A 16,029-nucleotide genomic window follows, 5' to 3' on the forward strand; every position below is an offset into this window, starting at 1 on the left:
CACCGTTTTAGTAAATGGAAACATCATGTCCAAATAAAAAATTCAAAATTGGAACATCTAATTTCAAGGCCAGTCTTTAACACTATTTTTCCAAGTCACTCTCATTAATTAAAAAAAAAAAATCACTCTAATTATTTTTCTTTTTCTTTTTCTTTTTCTTTTTCTTTTTCTTTTTTACCTTGTTAAGTAGTAATAATTATCTAATGAACAATAATGCATCTCAGCCATAAGTATAGATTAAAGTGGTGCATCCCAGTATACATTCCATGATTCCATCTACTATTTCAATTGAAATTTAAAATATTAGACATCGTTAATGGATATTAAAGTAGTGTATTTTAGGACGGAATCAGTGTAGGACCGGGGCACGTGCCTCTGGATTTTTTCTTTCTCTTATTATATATATATATATATATAGATATAATATGTATATATTTTTTTAAAATGTGCAAAAATGTATTCCCTAAAATTTCTCATTCCCTTATAAACTATACATGTTTCCTTAAAAAAAAATTCTTAAATTTCATTATATTCTATATATGTAATTTATTAATTGATCTCATCCCAAAAATATGAATCTCTATATATATCCACCAATGTCTCTTCCTGTATATATATTCCATAAACATTAGGTGTTTGTTTAATTGCTCAATTTAGGACTTACTTTTAAATGTTTCAGCACTTATCCAATTAAGTGAGTGACAAAGACATCATCATTGAATATTGAACTCTAAAAATTAAAATATATTTCAAAATATATTTGTTTTTTAATTACCATTTAAAAACTTCAACTCTTAAAATTTTCAGTACTTAATTTTCACTTTTATCAAACAACACCATTTTATATTTATTTAGTGTATCTAGGGATGGCAATGGGGTACTTTGATGCCATTTTCATCCCCATCCCGTTTAGAATGGCTACCCTGTCACTAACACCAAAACCATTTATTAAACGAGACAAGGTAAGGTGGGACGAGGTCGGGTTTTGTAAAGCATTTGCATAATTATAATATGAATCTGACAAAAGTAAATAATAAAACAAAATTTTAACAATGATTTTTTTTTTTTTTTCTTTATGCAGATAAAAATAAGATTTAACTTCTCAATTGAAACTCAAGACTAAAATTATTATTGGAACATCAAAATAATACATAAAAGTTCTCAAATAAAAATACTACAAAAGAATATTTAGTGATTGAAATATAATAAATTATAATTTGCTTAATATATACATAATATTATTGAATATAAAATAAAATATAATGACAAAATTATAATTATGCATATTTTCAATAAAATATAAGCAGCGGGGCTAGACGAGATTGGGCGAGGTGACCGTTTCCATCCGCATGCCTCATATCTATGCATATTTTCAATCATAACCTTCATCCCTGACCCAAAATCATTTAACCATTTCCATATCCATTATGAAGGGGGCTAGATATTTTGTCATCTTGGACTATTTTCAATTCTAATGGTAGGGTTAAGTAGAACCGTTTTTGTTTAATACATGCTAGATAAGAAATTGTATGTACTTATGATTTATCATGAGATGATCTAAAATGTGCATATTTAAAATTTTGATAAAATAAAAATTGGTCAAAATAAAAAATAGTGGAAAATGCATAAAACTCCCCTCAACTTTTATTTTTTGACGAGAAACCCCTTAAGAAAAAAGTTGACATAAAATGATAAAACCCCCGAAATACCTAATTTGTTGCGGTGATGTTACAATGACGAAAATACCCCTTAATATAAATTTAAGGAAGCTTTCCATTTTAGGTTTTTTTTTTTTTTTTTTTTTTTGTACTTTTAATATTTACAATTAGAACTTTAAAAAATTAAAAATTATACACCATTAAAGTGATGTTATAATGAGAAAAATGCCCCTTAATATAAACTTAAGATAATTTAGATTTTCTTTTAAATCATTTTCATTTTAGGTTTTCTTTTTCCTTATTAATTTTTAAAAAATAAAAATTTAAGAAAACTTTGAAAATTGTTCCAATTTATTTTCACTTTCTTATAGGTGCACCATTAAATATTTTTTATTTTATTTTATTTAACAATACTATATCGAAAGAGTTATTTATATTAATTTTAATATTAAAAGGCAACTTTTTCTTAAATTATATTAAGGGGTATTTTCATCATTGCAATACCACTTTGCAACAAATTGATTAGTTAGGGGGGCTTTATGTCAACTTTTTTCTTCAAGGGGGTTACTTGCAAAAAATTGAAAGGAAATGAGGGTTTTGTGCAATTTGTCCTATAATAAAAGTGTCGTTGATAGATGTTCTATTATAGGGAAGCTTGCCACAAATATGTGGAATAAATTGACCTTCCAAAATATATATACATGTGTGTGTGTGGAATAAAACTTCTAAAAAATTTGGAGCACAGAAATATGCTTAACTTTTGTTTTGTTAAAATAGTTTTAAGTTTGTAAAATAATTGAAAGGTGTTTTGCAATGACCGCGCAAGAAATTTAGTTTAGATTCTTTAGATGGGGCAACTGCTACAATCATATGGTATGAAATTTTGAACCAAACTAATAAATAGCAATGAAGGGATTTTTTTTTTTTTTTTTTCTATTTGAAAATTTGATGGGATCCGTTAGATGAGAAAAACATATATGGGTCTCTCGGAACTTTGAAACTCTTGTTAGGAAAATAAGTTAGAAAATGAAGGGTTTTTTTTTTTTTTTTTTTTTTTTTTTTTTTTTTTTTAAGTTTTTAAGATCTCTTGCGATTTTTTTTTTTTTTTTTTTGGGTTTTAGCGGGGCACTTTTAGAATTATCAAAATTTTTGTTATAAAATTAATAGAAAATTAATACAATCATAGAAATCCAAAAGGGAAATTACATTAGTAAAATAAGTAAGAAAATATTGACATGATTGTAAAGGCATGTGTAAACACATTGATCTATGTCCAAGACTATATAAGTTTCTTCCAAATGAAAGATATGAATGATTTATGTATATATAGTATAAATACATAACGATTAGGGTATTATAATAACAAAATTATTATTGAAATAATATACCTTATGGATATAATTTAACTTATGTAATAACAACCATCATTATAATTATAGTATATATTATTTATATTTTTATTAAAATATTAATAACACATATCTTCACATTTCCCATAAATTACCACCGAATGTTTGAAAAAAAAAAAAACACTTAATAGGCCACTGTTTGTAAACATTCCATTATCACTGTTTGTAAACGTTCCAACATACACACCTTAAGAATTGCCATCCAACACGATCCTAAGCTCGAATACCCGACTTTTTCTTTGAAAAAAATTAATACATGAGCATTAGACAAGTTAAATCTAGACTATTAGATTAAGAAAATAGATTTCACATGAATGTATTAATATATTACAAATAAATCTCAACACTAATATTCATCGGATCAATCCACCAAGTGTCAAATGGATTAGTCTACCAACTGTCAAATGAATCAGGTTGTATGGCCATTGTCCATTTGGTAAAAAAATTATTTAATTTTCTCTCTCCTTTTTTGTTATATTTTGAAAACCAAGGCACTGTGCTAAACAACAAATTGTGTGACTATTTCTTGTATAAATCTAAAGTAAAGATTTTGCTTTGTTATAACTTGCGAAAATTTATTTAGGTAAATTATTTTGTCTTTTAATCTTTCATCAATGTAATAATGCTATACCTCGCTGCTCAAAAAGATTTTTTAAAAAATTGAATTTTTTGAAAAATTTAAACAATTGAAGGACAATTGAAACAATTATTGAAGAAAATTTGATTTAGGTTGATTTTTTTTTTTTTTTTTTTTTTTTTTTTTTTTTTTCAAGATATATATAATATGACTATATATTATAAAAAAAATTATATTACAATTGATTTTTTTAATAAAAAAAATTCAATTCCAAATTACACAATACACATTCAGCCCCCTAAATTATAAATGTTGGCTCCGCCCTAACTAGTAAAATGATTACATCAATCGGAAATTATTGGCCCCAACCAATCAGAAAAAAACATAGACAATACTTATACTTACTCAATAGTGAGAAGGTGATCTCAACTGTTTTTGGCATAAATTCACCACCAACTCTGTTTTCAGTGTTTATAACCCTCTTTTAGTTTAATAATTGATACAATATGCATTTATAATCAGATCATATCACAAATAAGTTTTAATCCAAAAAAAAAACAAAATACTACGTATTAAATAAAGCTTACATGGTTCGGACCGCACCATATAATAATTTCTCCATACACACCACCGAGTCTAAAAATGATGGAAGAAATCTTTACGTTTCTTAAAAAAACCATATGATTGTAGCGATGGGACAATTGCGTTTCTCTCTCTTCCCATCGCTTTCTCCGACACATGCATTTCCATTTCCAGCTACCTTCTACGCCTAATTTCTCTCTCTAATTGATCTATGCCGGGGTTTGATCACTCGGTGCCTCCACTTCATCTCTTTCTCTCTCTATATATATAGCATATATATAAGTTATATATTTATATTTGTTAATTTGATCGCCTTCGCTATAGAAGAAGAAGAAGATGACTGTTGATTTTGAATCTATATCGGAGGCGACATCAGGAGCTATTGGAGCTCTGTTGAGCACAACAATCTTGTACCCACTCGACACCTGTAAAGCTAAGTACCAAGCAGAGGTTGGAGGCCATGGTCAGGCAAAATACAGGTGATTCATATTTATTCTTTCAATTTCCTTTTTCTTAATATATTTTTTATTCTAAATTAGTTTTTTTGGATCATCTGATCTGTAAATCGTTCTTGTGAACACCATCTCATGTTTGATTACTTTGATCATGCTGATTTTCGTTAGAATAAATTGGATTGAATTATTGATGATCACCATGATCACTTATGCTGTAATCTGCACAGATGGACCGTGCTAAACGTTATCAGCAATACTGGTTTAATTATGCTTTATTACCAAAAAAAAAAGAAAAAAGAAAAAGAAAAAAAAGAAAGAGTAAAAAAAGAAAAATCAATAATAATAATAATAATAAATGTTATTTATTTATTTATTTAAGGGGTTCACATACCCATTTGCTACAATAAGGCTCCGTTTGGATAAGCATGAAAAAATTCATCTTGATTGATGAGCTTTGACTACACAATTAAACTGCACTCTTAGCTCACACATTATTTCAAGGTGGTCCCAAATGCTTAGTCATGTCCCCAAATTTGAGTATAAGGTGATCCTGTCGTGTACTCTTCCTAAAGGATTTATGGGACGTTGAATACTTGATAAGATAGTGAAGAATTTCAATTAGTGAAGATGTGGTTTGTTGACATGTGCACTCATCCTCAATGCCATTTTGGCTCCCCATTTTTGTTCAAAAAATATCATCTAGAGTGAAAGGTAGGGCTTCATACTTGTTGGTCAAATTACAAAATAAAAAGAAGAATAATAATATACTTATTGGTCACATTTATAGATGTAAAGATTGATTCCTTAACGAATCCCACATGTGTTCCCCCTTTCTTTGCAAGCGATTATATTCCGTCAATATACCAACTTAACACTTTGTGGCATGCTACTGAGCCAGGGTTTTAAATTTCATCTTTTGAAAATATAAATCAGGAACTTAATTTAAGCCCTAACTTGGACTAGGATTTCAACATTGACTTTGGGTTTCATTCATTCAATTGAAAGTAATTCATAAAATTGAATAGAAGTTGAAACCATGTATAGGACAGCTTAGTGCGGCATTGAAAATGAATTATTGTTCTTCTCTTTTCAGGACAGTCTCTTCTAAGGACGTTGACATAAAGGAGTAGTTTACACTTTACACTTTCCAACCTCTTCCTACTTTACTCACACATACTTACAGGGAAAAATAGGACAGAAAGAAAAAATTTAAAAGAAAACACTTTCTATGCAAAGATACCTTGAATTTTTCAGTCTATGTTAACCCCATGTCTATATCATTATACTTGATATACGGACTGATTAATTTAAGAATGCAGCATGTCAACAACCTGCATTACACGAATTTGTTGTCAAGACCTACATCCACTCGTGTGTTAAGCAACAGACAAGATTCCAAGTTGTTAGAACCCTTGCTATATATCCTTTTGTTATATATCCATGCAAACTTCAATAAGCCATTCGATATATAATTTCCAGATTCTGCATCTTTCAATTTTTTATTTTTTTATTTTTTTTCCTCTCTCTCTCATCATCCTTTTCTGTTTGATCAAAAAATATTTATGGATTGGCAGCCACTCCAACTAGAGTTTGGATGGACGTGAGTCACGTGACATACAATTTGCTGGGTTTTAGTCATGCTATGAGTTGTCTTTTCTTATGCCTTTTATTGTTCTTAAACCACATGAGCCACCTATATACACAATTTAACAGCTATATTACAATCACCATTCCAGTAAGATCCTAGTATGATCCGTTCCTCGTGCTATTAGTTATCTTTTCTTTCATCCTTGAGTTGGTTCTGAACCTTTATGAAGCAATGAGCTATTAATGCAAAATTTTGCAGCTATTTATGCAATCAACTTTCTCTTCATATTTCACAGCTAGGTACTGGGTCCTGAACTTAATGGAAAAACATTGATTCTTACAGTTCACCAAAATCTTTTTCTTTATGCATACTAATTCTAAATCCTAGCAGAAAAATGTTGATTCATATTGGTGATAATGTCTTCTTTTTCTTTAATTATCCAGATTATTGACAGAAATATTATTGATTTTTACTGGTGATATAATATTTCAACTATTGGGGTTTTTCGTTCTTGTTTATATACTACTTAGAGACATTATATATATATATATATATATATATATATTCCTAGTTTGAAACCTTATATCTGTATTCATATAGAAAACACATCATGCTTATCCCTCTCTATCTTGTCATTCATAAAATGATGGCATGGCTGGCTTTTATGCAATCACTCAAAATAACTAGGATAGAAAGAAAAATAAACAGATCCTCAAAAGCAAGCCTTTTTACAAATGGCAGCGTTTTTCTGTTTACATTTGTTCATTTTGAGAACATTATGAGCAGTGATTGGTTATCTATGACAAAGTAATGGTTCACAGAAGTTGAGCTTTGTAAAAGCAAGTACATGCTGAAATACTGCATGGCCACAAGTACCCATATGGTGCTATTTTGTTTATGGATGCCAATGACTCTGTAGTCCTGTATTTATGCTGTGGAATAATAGTTCTTAGGGTACCTTACTATATTGAGGGGTCATTGGTAGTGGGTTCCAGTATGAGGGAAGTGACTCTGTGCAAAAAAGGCTAAAGGTTAGGTTTGTACTCAATCCATCTCTTTCGACAACCTCGCTTATTTGGGAAGCGCATTAGGTAATGGAAACTACAACGTTGCCTCCATGTTATGTTACATGATAATGAGTCTGTGCACTTACCTTCATTATTTCCATCATGACACTACACTTATTGTGTGGCCATAAATTATAATATTTCCCAGGAGATGGGTGGGTGGTGGTCTGCTCAGTTATTACTTTGCTTCCAAGTGTGAACTTGTCTGTGTGAGCACCTCAAGCCTCACGGGGCATGGAATGCTTTAGAATGACTTTTGTGGATTGAGTTTCTTCGACACAATGTATCATCAACATTTGTTTCTGATTTCCACAATGTTGTAAAGAACTGACAGGATGCATGAGAATGGTCAGCAGATTACCATAAAAGCTACTATTCATGACTACTGCATTAGATTAGAAACTTGTTTCTGCATGATGTCAATTACATTAGCCTATTGCTTTTGAGTTTATTTATTTGGTTCTTTTTTGCATTATGAATGTACAATTGGAAATTAGTGTAATTGAGGGTGAGTACCAATTGTTATTAAGATTCAGTTTTATATATTTTTTGTAAACAAAAGTTAGGAAATAATTGGAAGGAAGGTTCGTGTAACAGCTTAACAGTTTGGGTTTTGCTTTGTTGGCGCTCCTCCCGCCCTGCTCCTCTCCTTCTGAAATTAAGGATTTGATGATGTTCAGGATATTTTTGCGACTTATGTATGATAGTGTTGTTAAAGGCGCGCCTATGCTCGAGGCACAGGTCTAGCGCCTATTGTCATCCTAGGTTCATTGATGTTTACTAGGCACCTGCCTCGGTTGCGCCTTGTCCTATTTGTCTAGGTGCGCTGCTGTTTTTTTGTTTTTTTTTAAATGATTGTTCGATCTCTTAAGCCAAAAAGGGTACTTTTGGTAACTTAATAAACAAATAAGAAAGCCTAAGTATATTAGAGAAGGATCTTTTGTTCAAAAGAATAAACAAATAAGAAAGTCCAAGACCGAACATAGAAAGAGTGAGACTGTGAGAGCAATGGCGAAGCCCTAGTGACAGAGACGAATGACGAAGCCATGTCAGTTATTTCTTCTTCTTCTCTCTCTTCTCCTCTACTTCTCTCTCCTCTACTCCTCTTTTCTCATCTTTGTTTACTTCTCTCTCTGTCTAGTTCTCTTCTCTTTTCTTTTTTTTTGGGCTCTATTTTTTTCTCCTTTTTCTTCTTTAACACTCTTTTCTCATCTATTTCTTTTGTCTCTACCTCTCTTTTTTTTTGGCTCTATTTTTTTTTCTTTTCTTTTCTTGTAAACATTTTTTTTTTTAATATATTTATTTTTTTTTGTACTCTGTTTTGCCTTTCAAGAAAACAAATTTGTGCTATGTTTTTTGGTTCTTGAATGCTTATATAGTTGATGGATTTACTTTTTTATATTTGATATTAATTTTTAGAATATTGATATGACTTGTGAGATACGAATGCTATTATGGTAGCTTAAAATTTCAATTGTGCGCCTCACTTCACTTAGGCGCGCACCTCGCCGTGCGCCTCACACCTAGGCTCCAAAGGACCTCTAGCGCCTTGGTGCGCCTTGAGCCTTCAATAACACTATAATGTATCTATACATTTTTTTTTTCTTAAATGGAGAAAAGGATGCAAATGTGTATAGAGAGTTTTGAAGAAGATATTATTCGGAGCCCCTCATTTTGGTTCCTCATCTTTACGATCTAAGTCATTCAATGGTCAATGATCAATTTAAGTGTTACAATCTACGTTTGCTGGACATGGGAACTTGTATTGGTTGTGGTTAGGTGTCAAGTGTCAGACCTCCTTGGATCCCAACATTTTTGATATGGGAACTCTAGTTGAAATGTGTCCAAAACTTGGATACAGGTGCATGTAAACGTCTTGCACTGTTAAAAACATAATATGCTCGGTAAAAGTGTAATCTATCGTATTATTATTTTTAATGCAATATTGTGAAAAAAGAGAGGAGAGATTTCACCTGTCTCAAAAGTAGGAAAGTCTTAGTGGCCATCAAATTTGAGCTTTTCTTCTTATTCCATCATCACAATTAGAGGATTAGGTATTGGTTCTGGGTCTATGTGATTGACAAATATTCCATGACGTGTCATGTCGACACGGGTACATTGAAAGGACTAGGGGAGTCCAGTTAACATAGGTTATAGTGACAAATTCATACCAAATACCTTGTGTGGGAATATATTTATCAAGTCAACATAAGACTAGACTTGATCTATAGTGTTTCTGATTTCACTCTCTCTGGCTTGTGCAGGAACCTATCAGATGTTTTTTTGGAAGCAATATCAACTGGTAAGGTTCTTTCATTGTACCAGGGCCTTGGGACAAAGAACTTGCAGTCCTTCATTTCACAGTTCATCTACTTCTATGGCTATAGTTATTTCAAAAGACTATATGTGGAAAGGAGTGGTTCCAAATCCATTGGAACTAAAGCAAACTTACTTCTTGCTGCTGCTGCTGGGGCTTGCAATGCATTTGTGACTCAGGTAAGCTACCTTGGAAAAATCATATTGATTGTGTTTTCAGAAGTTTGCCTTGATTCATGCTCTATAACACAAGTGTTACTAATTGGTTTCAAATCTAAAATACCAAGTTGTATGAGCTTGAAATTTGAATTGCTAGTACTATGGTAGCAAAGAACTGTATCAGATTATCAAAACGAGACCCTTCATTTTGAAAAATATAGAACCCTGCTTTGCAAGATGCAAGTCTAGCTTCTATTTGGCTGTGCAACTTGTCCCTTAATGTTATTTGTTGATTTCATGAAAATGGGGAAAAAAATTGATGCAGAGTAAGTGGAAATTTAGTTTGTTGTTGAATTTAGCAGGGATATCAAAACAAAATAGGTTCCTTGTAATTGAATTATATAACCTGGGTATTTTGAATTGGAATATAAAATGGCCATTTAGTGTGGCAAAACTCCAATTTATGCTGCTATTTGGTCATGTATTACAGTTTCAACTTTCAACTGATGCTCCATTGGATTGCTCCAAAGGTGGAGGAAAGAGATACGATCATTTGTAACTACCTGGATTTGCAATTGTTGATTTAAAGTTTTAAAACACTTTTTTCGTTGACCTTTTGATCAACTATTATGGGTTGGAAAAGTTGCTGCAACTTCCAAGTGTTCTTTATTCATTCTGTATCATATTGTGTGAATCAAATGTAGCTTGTTTATTTCGTTTCTTCAATTTTAGTGTTTGACTATATGATATTATTGTGTAGCCCCTGGATACAGCTTCCTCAAGGATGCAGACAAGCACGTTCGGGAAATCGAAAGGGCTATGTCAAACCCTTACAGAAGGCAGTTGGAGTGAAGCATTTGATGGCCTTGGCATCTCTCTTCTTTTGACTTCTAACCCTGCCATTCAGTATACAGTTTTTGATCAGCTGAAACAAAGACTCTTGAAGAGAAAGCAGAATATAACAACGAAGGACTCACCCCAAGAATCCCTTTCTGCCTTTTCAGCTTTCATTGTAGGTGCAATTTCTAAGAGCATTGCTACCATTTTGACATATCCGGCTATCAGGTTCACTGCAGTCTCACCCCCTTTTTTTTAAAAAAAGATCTAACAGCTCTGTATATCTAACCACGGCATCTGATGGCAGGTGCAAGGTTATGATTCAAGCTGCAGACTCAGATTCTGATGAGACCAAGAAAGCTAGGCGAAAGTCCCGCAAAACGTTGTCTGGCGTTTTTTATGCTATTTGGAGAAAAGAAGGGGTGCTTGGATTTTTTAAGGGACTGCGAGCTCAGATCCTGAAGACTGTACTAAGCTCAGCGTTGCTTTTGATGATAAAGGAGAAAATCAGCGCGACAACTTGGGTCCTAATACTTGCAATAAGAAGGTATCTACTGTTCTCACAGGCTAAGACGCAGGGTAGAATAAAAAATGCTTTACAGTAGTGATAGCAAAGGTCAAATGCTTAGGTTACCCTAAAAAATAAAATAAAATAAAAAGAAGTCATGGGTTGATTGTACATAATGATTTCATTTGGGATGAACAAAATGAAAGACATCCGAGGAGCTGGTTTCATCCCTCCAACTGGAAGTATCGAGCGGAGGCTAACATTGTGCTTTTTGTTCAAGAATAATCAGGCATAGGCTTGCACAAGACAGTAAGAATAGTTTCTTTTGTTGGTTGATCCTTAAAAGTAGTTTCATTTCTAGAATAATCTGATGCAGGACATATTATTATGTCAAAAAGAAATATCAATAAAAGAAAAACAAAATTGTCATCATTTGTGTCATTTGACTCTCAGAAATTGGGATCCTGTGTTCTGAACTATTCGTATGAATTTAGGATTCATTTATTAGGTTTGTGTTTGGGCATCATATGAAAAATGTTATGTCTTACAAAGTGTCGTGGAAATATTTTACAAGGCAAATGAATGAATTTTACTTGGAAGAATCTATATACATACAGGTTTTGTCTTATTTTATATGTTTCTGTTTCTAGTTAATTCATATTAATAGCTTCTTTTCCAAGGAAATAAAAACGAAAAGAAATTGCCACATTTCAATATGATGATTGATCTGAAATTCTTTTGCCCGGGAAACCCAAATTGATTTACATTGTTACATACATGGATTGTATATTTTGATGAATTTGAGATTTTTGGTTGCAGTTTTCTCTATCTTAGGTATATTAGGAAATTACTCTTTATTGTTGTATGAAGTTTTAAATAGAAGCAGTCTTTGATTTTGCTAAGAAACAATTACCATCAGGGTCCTCGCTTCTCAAGATAATTTATTTCACAATCGGGATTTAAATTTGGTCATATTATATATGTAATTATGCATTACATGATTTATATATGCATAATTGTAACTGGAGGAAGATTTAGGGAAAAAAAACAATTGTAACTGGAGGAAGAAGGTTCTCAAATTAATTTTATGGACTCGGTCTTTTCAACTTAAGGCTCCATTTGTTTCGACGTAAAATGTTCTTTTTGAAAAATATTTTTTACTTTCAGGTAAAATATTCTTTTATTTTTACTTTGTCGGTGTTTGGCAAAGGTCTGCGTCGAGGTTGAGGTGGAGTCTATCGGGCGAGATATGTAAAATAATGTAAAATAATTTACCGAAAATTGATGGATAAATTATTTATGTTAACTTTTAATATATTTTTTCTTCGTAAATATTCTACAATAACTAAATATCAGAAAATAAAAAAATATTTTACGTTCGAACAAATAGAGCCTTAATGATTAAGGGTGGATTGACTTCTTATTTAGCTACCAAATTAAGCTGCTACCAAGTTATATTACTCCTTAATGGAATGGAATGCTTTTTCATTTTTAAGGGTCCGAAGGAAATCTTGATCTTTCTTGTTTTTTATTTTTATTTTTTTTATATACACAGAATCGCATTCTCCTTTTAAGATTTGAACACAACCTTCACTTCAAAAGATAATAGAAAAATTATTGAATTAAAGCTCTTGGGATATTAATTGATTTATTTATTTTGACAAATAGTTACAATTTGTAGACAATTACGGTACAACTGGCTTGATGATGACATGTTTATTTGCATAAACATGTTACTTTGCAACAACATGTGCTTGCATTCAGCCAGCACCATCTGACATCTAAGAAAATCATAGCAATAATATTAATAATAATAATAAAAAAGTAATAATTAGTTAAAACGAGGGGATCACATGCATGGACGTTTACATTGACATAGTCATCATATAGTCACGAGGGATTTAACCATAATAACAAGATTTGCAAATGAAAATGTTAGGGCGTGTTTGATTTGTAATTTATCAATGAAATCTGAATTTGTAATTTATCAATGAATTCGGGAAAATAGTTTCATTCATAAAGTTTTCTATTTAAGGACATCATCAATGATTACTATGCAACATTTTAAAAAGTTAAATTTTAAAGGGATATTTATTTTGGGACAGCAAAAATATATAGTTTTGACTTTCAATTGATTTTTCATAATTTATCAATGAATTCCGAGGTTAAATCCGAATTTGAAGAGTCTATCTATATGTATGTGTGTGTGTGTATATATATATATAAATTCTTAGCAAAAAATACACTCATGCACCCTATGCAACATTTTAAAAAATGAAAATTTGTGAAGCATATAATATTGTCAATTTTTTTTTTTTTGGTAAAAGAATTCTTGATTTTATTATTATTTAGGGCCACTCTCACTTTAAAAAAAACTGATAAAATTATTACTTAACTGAACTCATGTGCCAAATCAAAGGCCTAATTGTTCAAGAACTCTAATCCAATCATGTGGAATCCAAAAAAAAAAAACATTCTGATTGGGTGCATCGGTTAAGTGCATCTATCAATTTTTTAAAATTAAAAAGTTGATATATGTACTCTGATAGAGTGTTGATAGCCGTTAGTTACACCACCTCACTATTACAACAATTGCAACGAATAATTTTCCCTCACCTTAACATAATAAATTGAAACACTCCACCTGTGGGAGCTGACATAAGCTAGTACATACGAAGAAACAAATTAAACATAGTAAAATATATATGCAATAAACCTAAACCCAACAAAACTAAAACTAAAGATGCCTTTACAAAAGGTGTGTTGTTACTTCAAAAGGCAAAAACCCTAGTTCATGAAACAAAAGCATTAGTTAAATGTAAAATATACAATATAGAAAGAGTAAAAAGTAGTACTAAACCTAGAAAATTGCATTAGCATGGACTTTAGGGTTTTAGACTTTAGAAGGAGAGGGATGAAAAAAAGCAGAAACAGCCCAAGATAAGGTAGAGTCAAACAATGGATCCCGAATTTGAGGTCTTTGGGGGGACAAAGATTAAGTTATATTAATTGAAAATTTATGTGGTGTTGGTTGGCAGAGTGTGGAAGCTTAAGTGGACTAGTTGGTTTAGATGACATAACACATTGTCATCACTCGATCATCCTTACACTATTTGGAAGTTCTGAAATACCCTAATTTATATTGTTTAGTTACTCATTGGTATATGTGTAACAGATTTTTTGATTTTTTGCTTTTCTGGCAATGGTTAGTAGTTAATTGGAGAGGGGAGAATTAAACCTATGATAATAAGGCGAGAGTACTTAAAACCTAATCTTTTTATCATTCGGACAACACCGTCACATCTTGAAAGATCGCTATTAATGATAGTTTCGGGTGAAATTAATCATTGATTTCACTGAATCGGTTATTACAACGGTCACAAAATTATTAATAGTGATGAGTTGCGAAAATGTTTGTCGGAGAGATTTTGATTCGTAATATGTGAGATATACCATAGGAACTTCATTATAAACATGTCAAAAACATAACATCTATCACTTAATCCAATTACCCTAGAGCCCTTGAAGCCTTTTTTTTGGTTCTTTTTTTCCAAAAAAAAAATGAAAAAGGAAGTAGGCTATCTTATTATAGAAGAGGGTAATATGGAAATAATATAGTTACAAAAAGTTTTGCAGCCAAATTAATTAACCACATGGGAAAAGGTGGGACCCAAGTACACAATCCACAAGGGCTCAAAAGTCCAAGTCCAGCCACTAGTAAGTCTACCACGTACATTGTTTTTCTACAGTGAATTTTGACCATTTCCTTGTATCTTCACAAGAAAACAAACACACTGCTACTGACATTTTCCCTTTATAATTAACCAAACTTCCTGCACAAGAATCTCTCCCTCTCTCTCCAAAACTCTCTCCTCTCCCTCTCTCCATCTCTATCTCTATCTCTCTCTCTCAAAAGCCAATCCTATTCTCCATTTTTGGCTTAGAGGATCTGTCTCCCTCACACACACACACACACACACACACAAAACACAATTGTATTCTCCACAGAAACAAAAACACATTGGCATATATATAGTTAGTAAGTGAGATGTTGATGTCAAGGTGTCAAATGGGTGGTTTCTTATTCATTTTACTGAGTATTTCAGCCTTGAACACAGTTCTGGAAGCCAGATATCTACAAGAAAAGCCTCAGGTTTGGAAGAAGAAGAGTACTACCAATAACAATACTAGTGATGAAGGCTTTGTTGCAACCATCAACAGAGAAGTACCATCATGTCCTGATCCTTTACACAATAGGTAATCAGTATTGAGAACAAGTGTTCGAGTCGTCGTGAGGCCGAAATGCAAGAACTGTGTGTGTGTGTGTGCATATATAGTGATCAAGAATTCAAATTATAAGTTTTGATCTATATGTATTGATGCTAAAGAGAAGTGATTTTAGAATTCAAATTGTAAGTTAGTTTTGATCTATATGTGTTGATGCCAAAAGAGAAGTGATTTTAGAATTCAAATTATAAGTTTTGGTCTATATGTATTGATGCTAAAGAGAAGGTGAATTTAGTTATTTTTTCTTTTTCTTTACAACATGGTTTTTATATATGTGTTTCTCTTTGTAATGTTCATTATTATTCTCTCCTTTCAACAATGGCCTCCTATTTCCATATTTCTTTATATATATATATATATATATATATATATATATATATATATATATTATTTTCTTCAATCACAACTACCATTTGAGTTTTTCTTGGAAACAAAATTGGGAAAGTACTGAATTGTAAAGAGGAAAAAGTGACAAAATTAATTAGGAAACAGTTAAAAAGCCTAAGAAGAACCTATACAAGTGAATCAAAATAAGTGGATAAACAAAACCTCGTTGTTATGGGTTGTAGGAAAATATATCATTAAA

The 16,029-nt window shown here is 31.5% G+C and overlaps 1 protein-coding gene across 1 annotated transcript; it reads left to right on the forward strand.

The window, feature by feature from the left end:
* Nucleotides 1-4,286: 4,286 nt before the first annotated feature.
* On the forward strand, nt 4,287-11,784 carry LOC132299698 (peroxisomal adenine nucleotide carrier 1). The gene is made up of 4 exons (XM_059796466.1): nt 4,287-4,705; nt 9,601-9,832; nt 10,572-10,876; nt 10,956-11,784. The coding sequence occupies exons 1-4, from the start codon at nt 4,563-4,565 to the stop codon at nt 11,251-11,253; spliced, it is 978 nt and encodes a 325-aa protein (XP_059652449.1). The 5' UTR covers nt 4,287-4,562; the 3' UTR covers nt 11,254-11,784.
* The last annotated feature ends 4,245 nt before the right edge of the window (nt 11,785-16,029 follow it).

The sequence above is a fragment of the Cornus florida genome, unplaced genomic scaffold (assembly GCF_030987335.1).
Source record: "Cornus florida cultivar Cherokee Brave unplaced genomic scaffold, ASM3098733v1 CherokeeBrave_3.0.0_Hap2_Chr03, whole genome shotgun sequence".
NCBI lineage: Eukaryota > Viridiplantae > Streptophyta > Magnoliopsida > Cornales > Cornaceae > Cornus > Cornus florida.

What these genes read in the sequence shown, in the direction of transcription:
- LOC132299698 (XM_059796466.1), top strand. Translation starts at nt 4,563, where the DNA reads ATGACTGTTGATTTTGAATCTATATCGGAGGCGACATCAGGAGCTATT. An exon ending in CATGGTCAGGCAAAATACAG is followed by an intron (nt 4,706 to 9,600) that starts GTGATTCATATT and finishes TGGCTTGTGCAG; the next exon opens with GAACCTATCAGATGTTTTTT. An exon ending in GCAATGCATTTGTGACTCAG is followed by an intron (nt 9,833 to 10,571) that starts GTAAGCTACCTT and finishes ATTATTGTGTAG; the next exon opens with CCCCTGGATACAGCTTCCTC.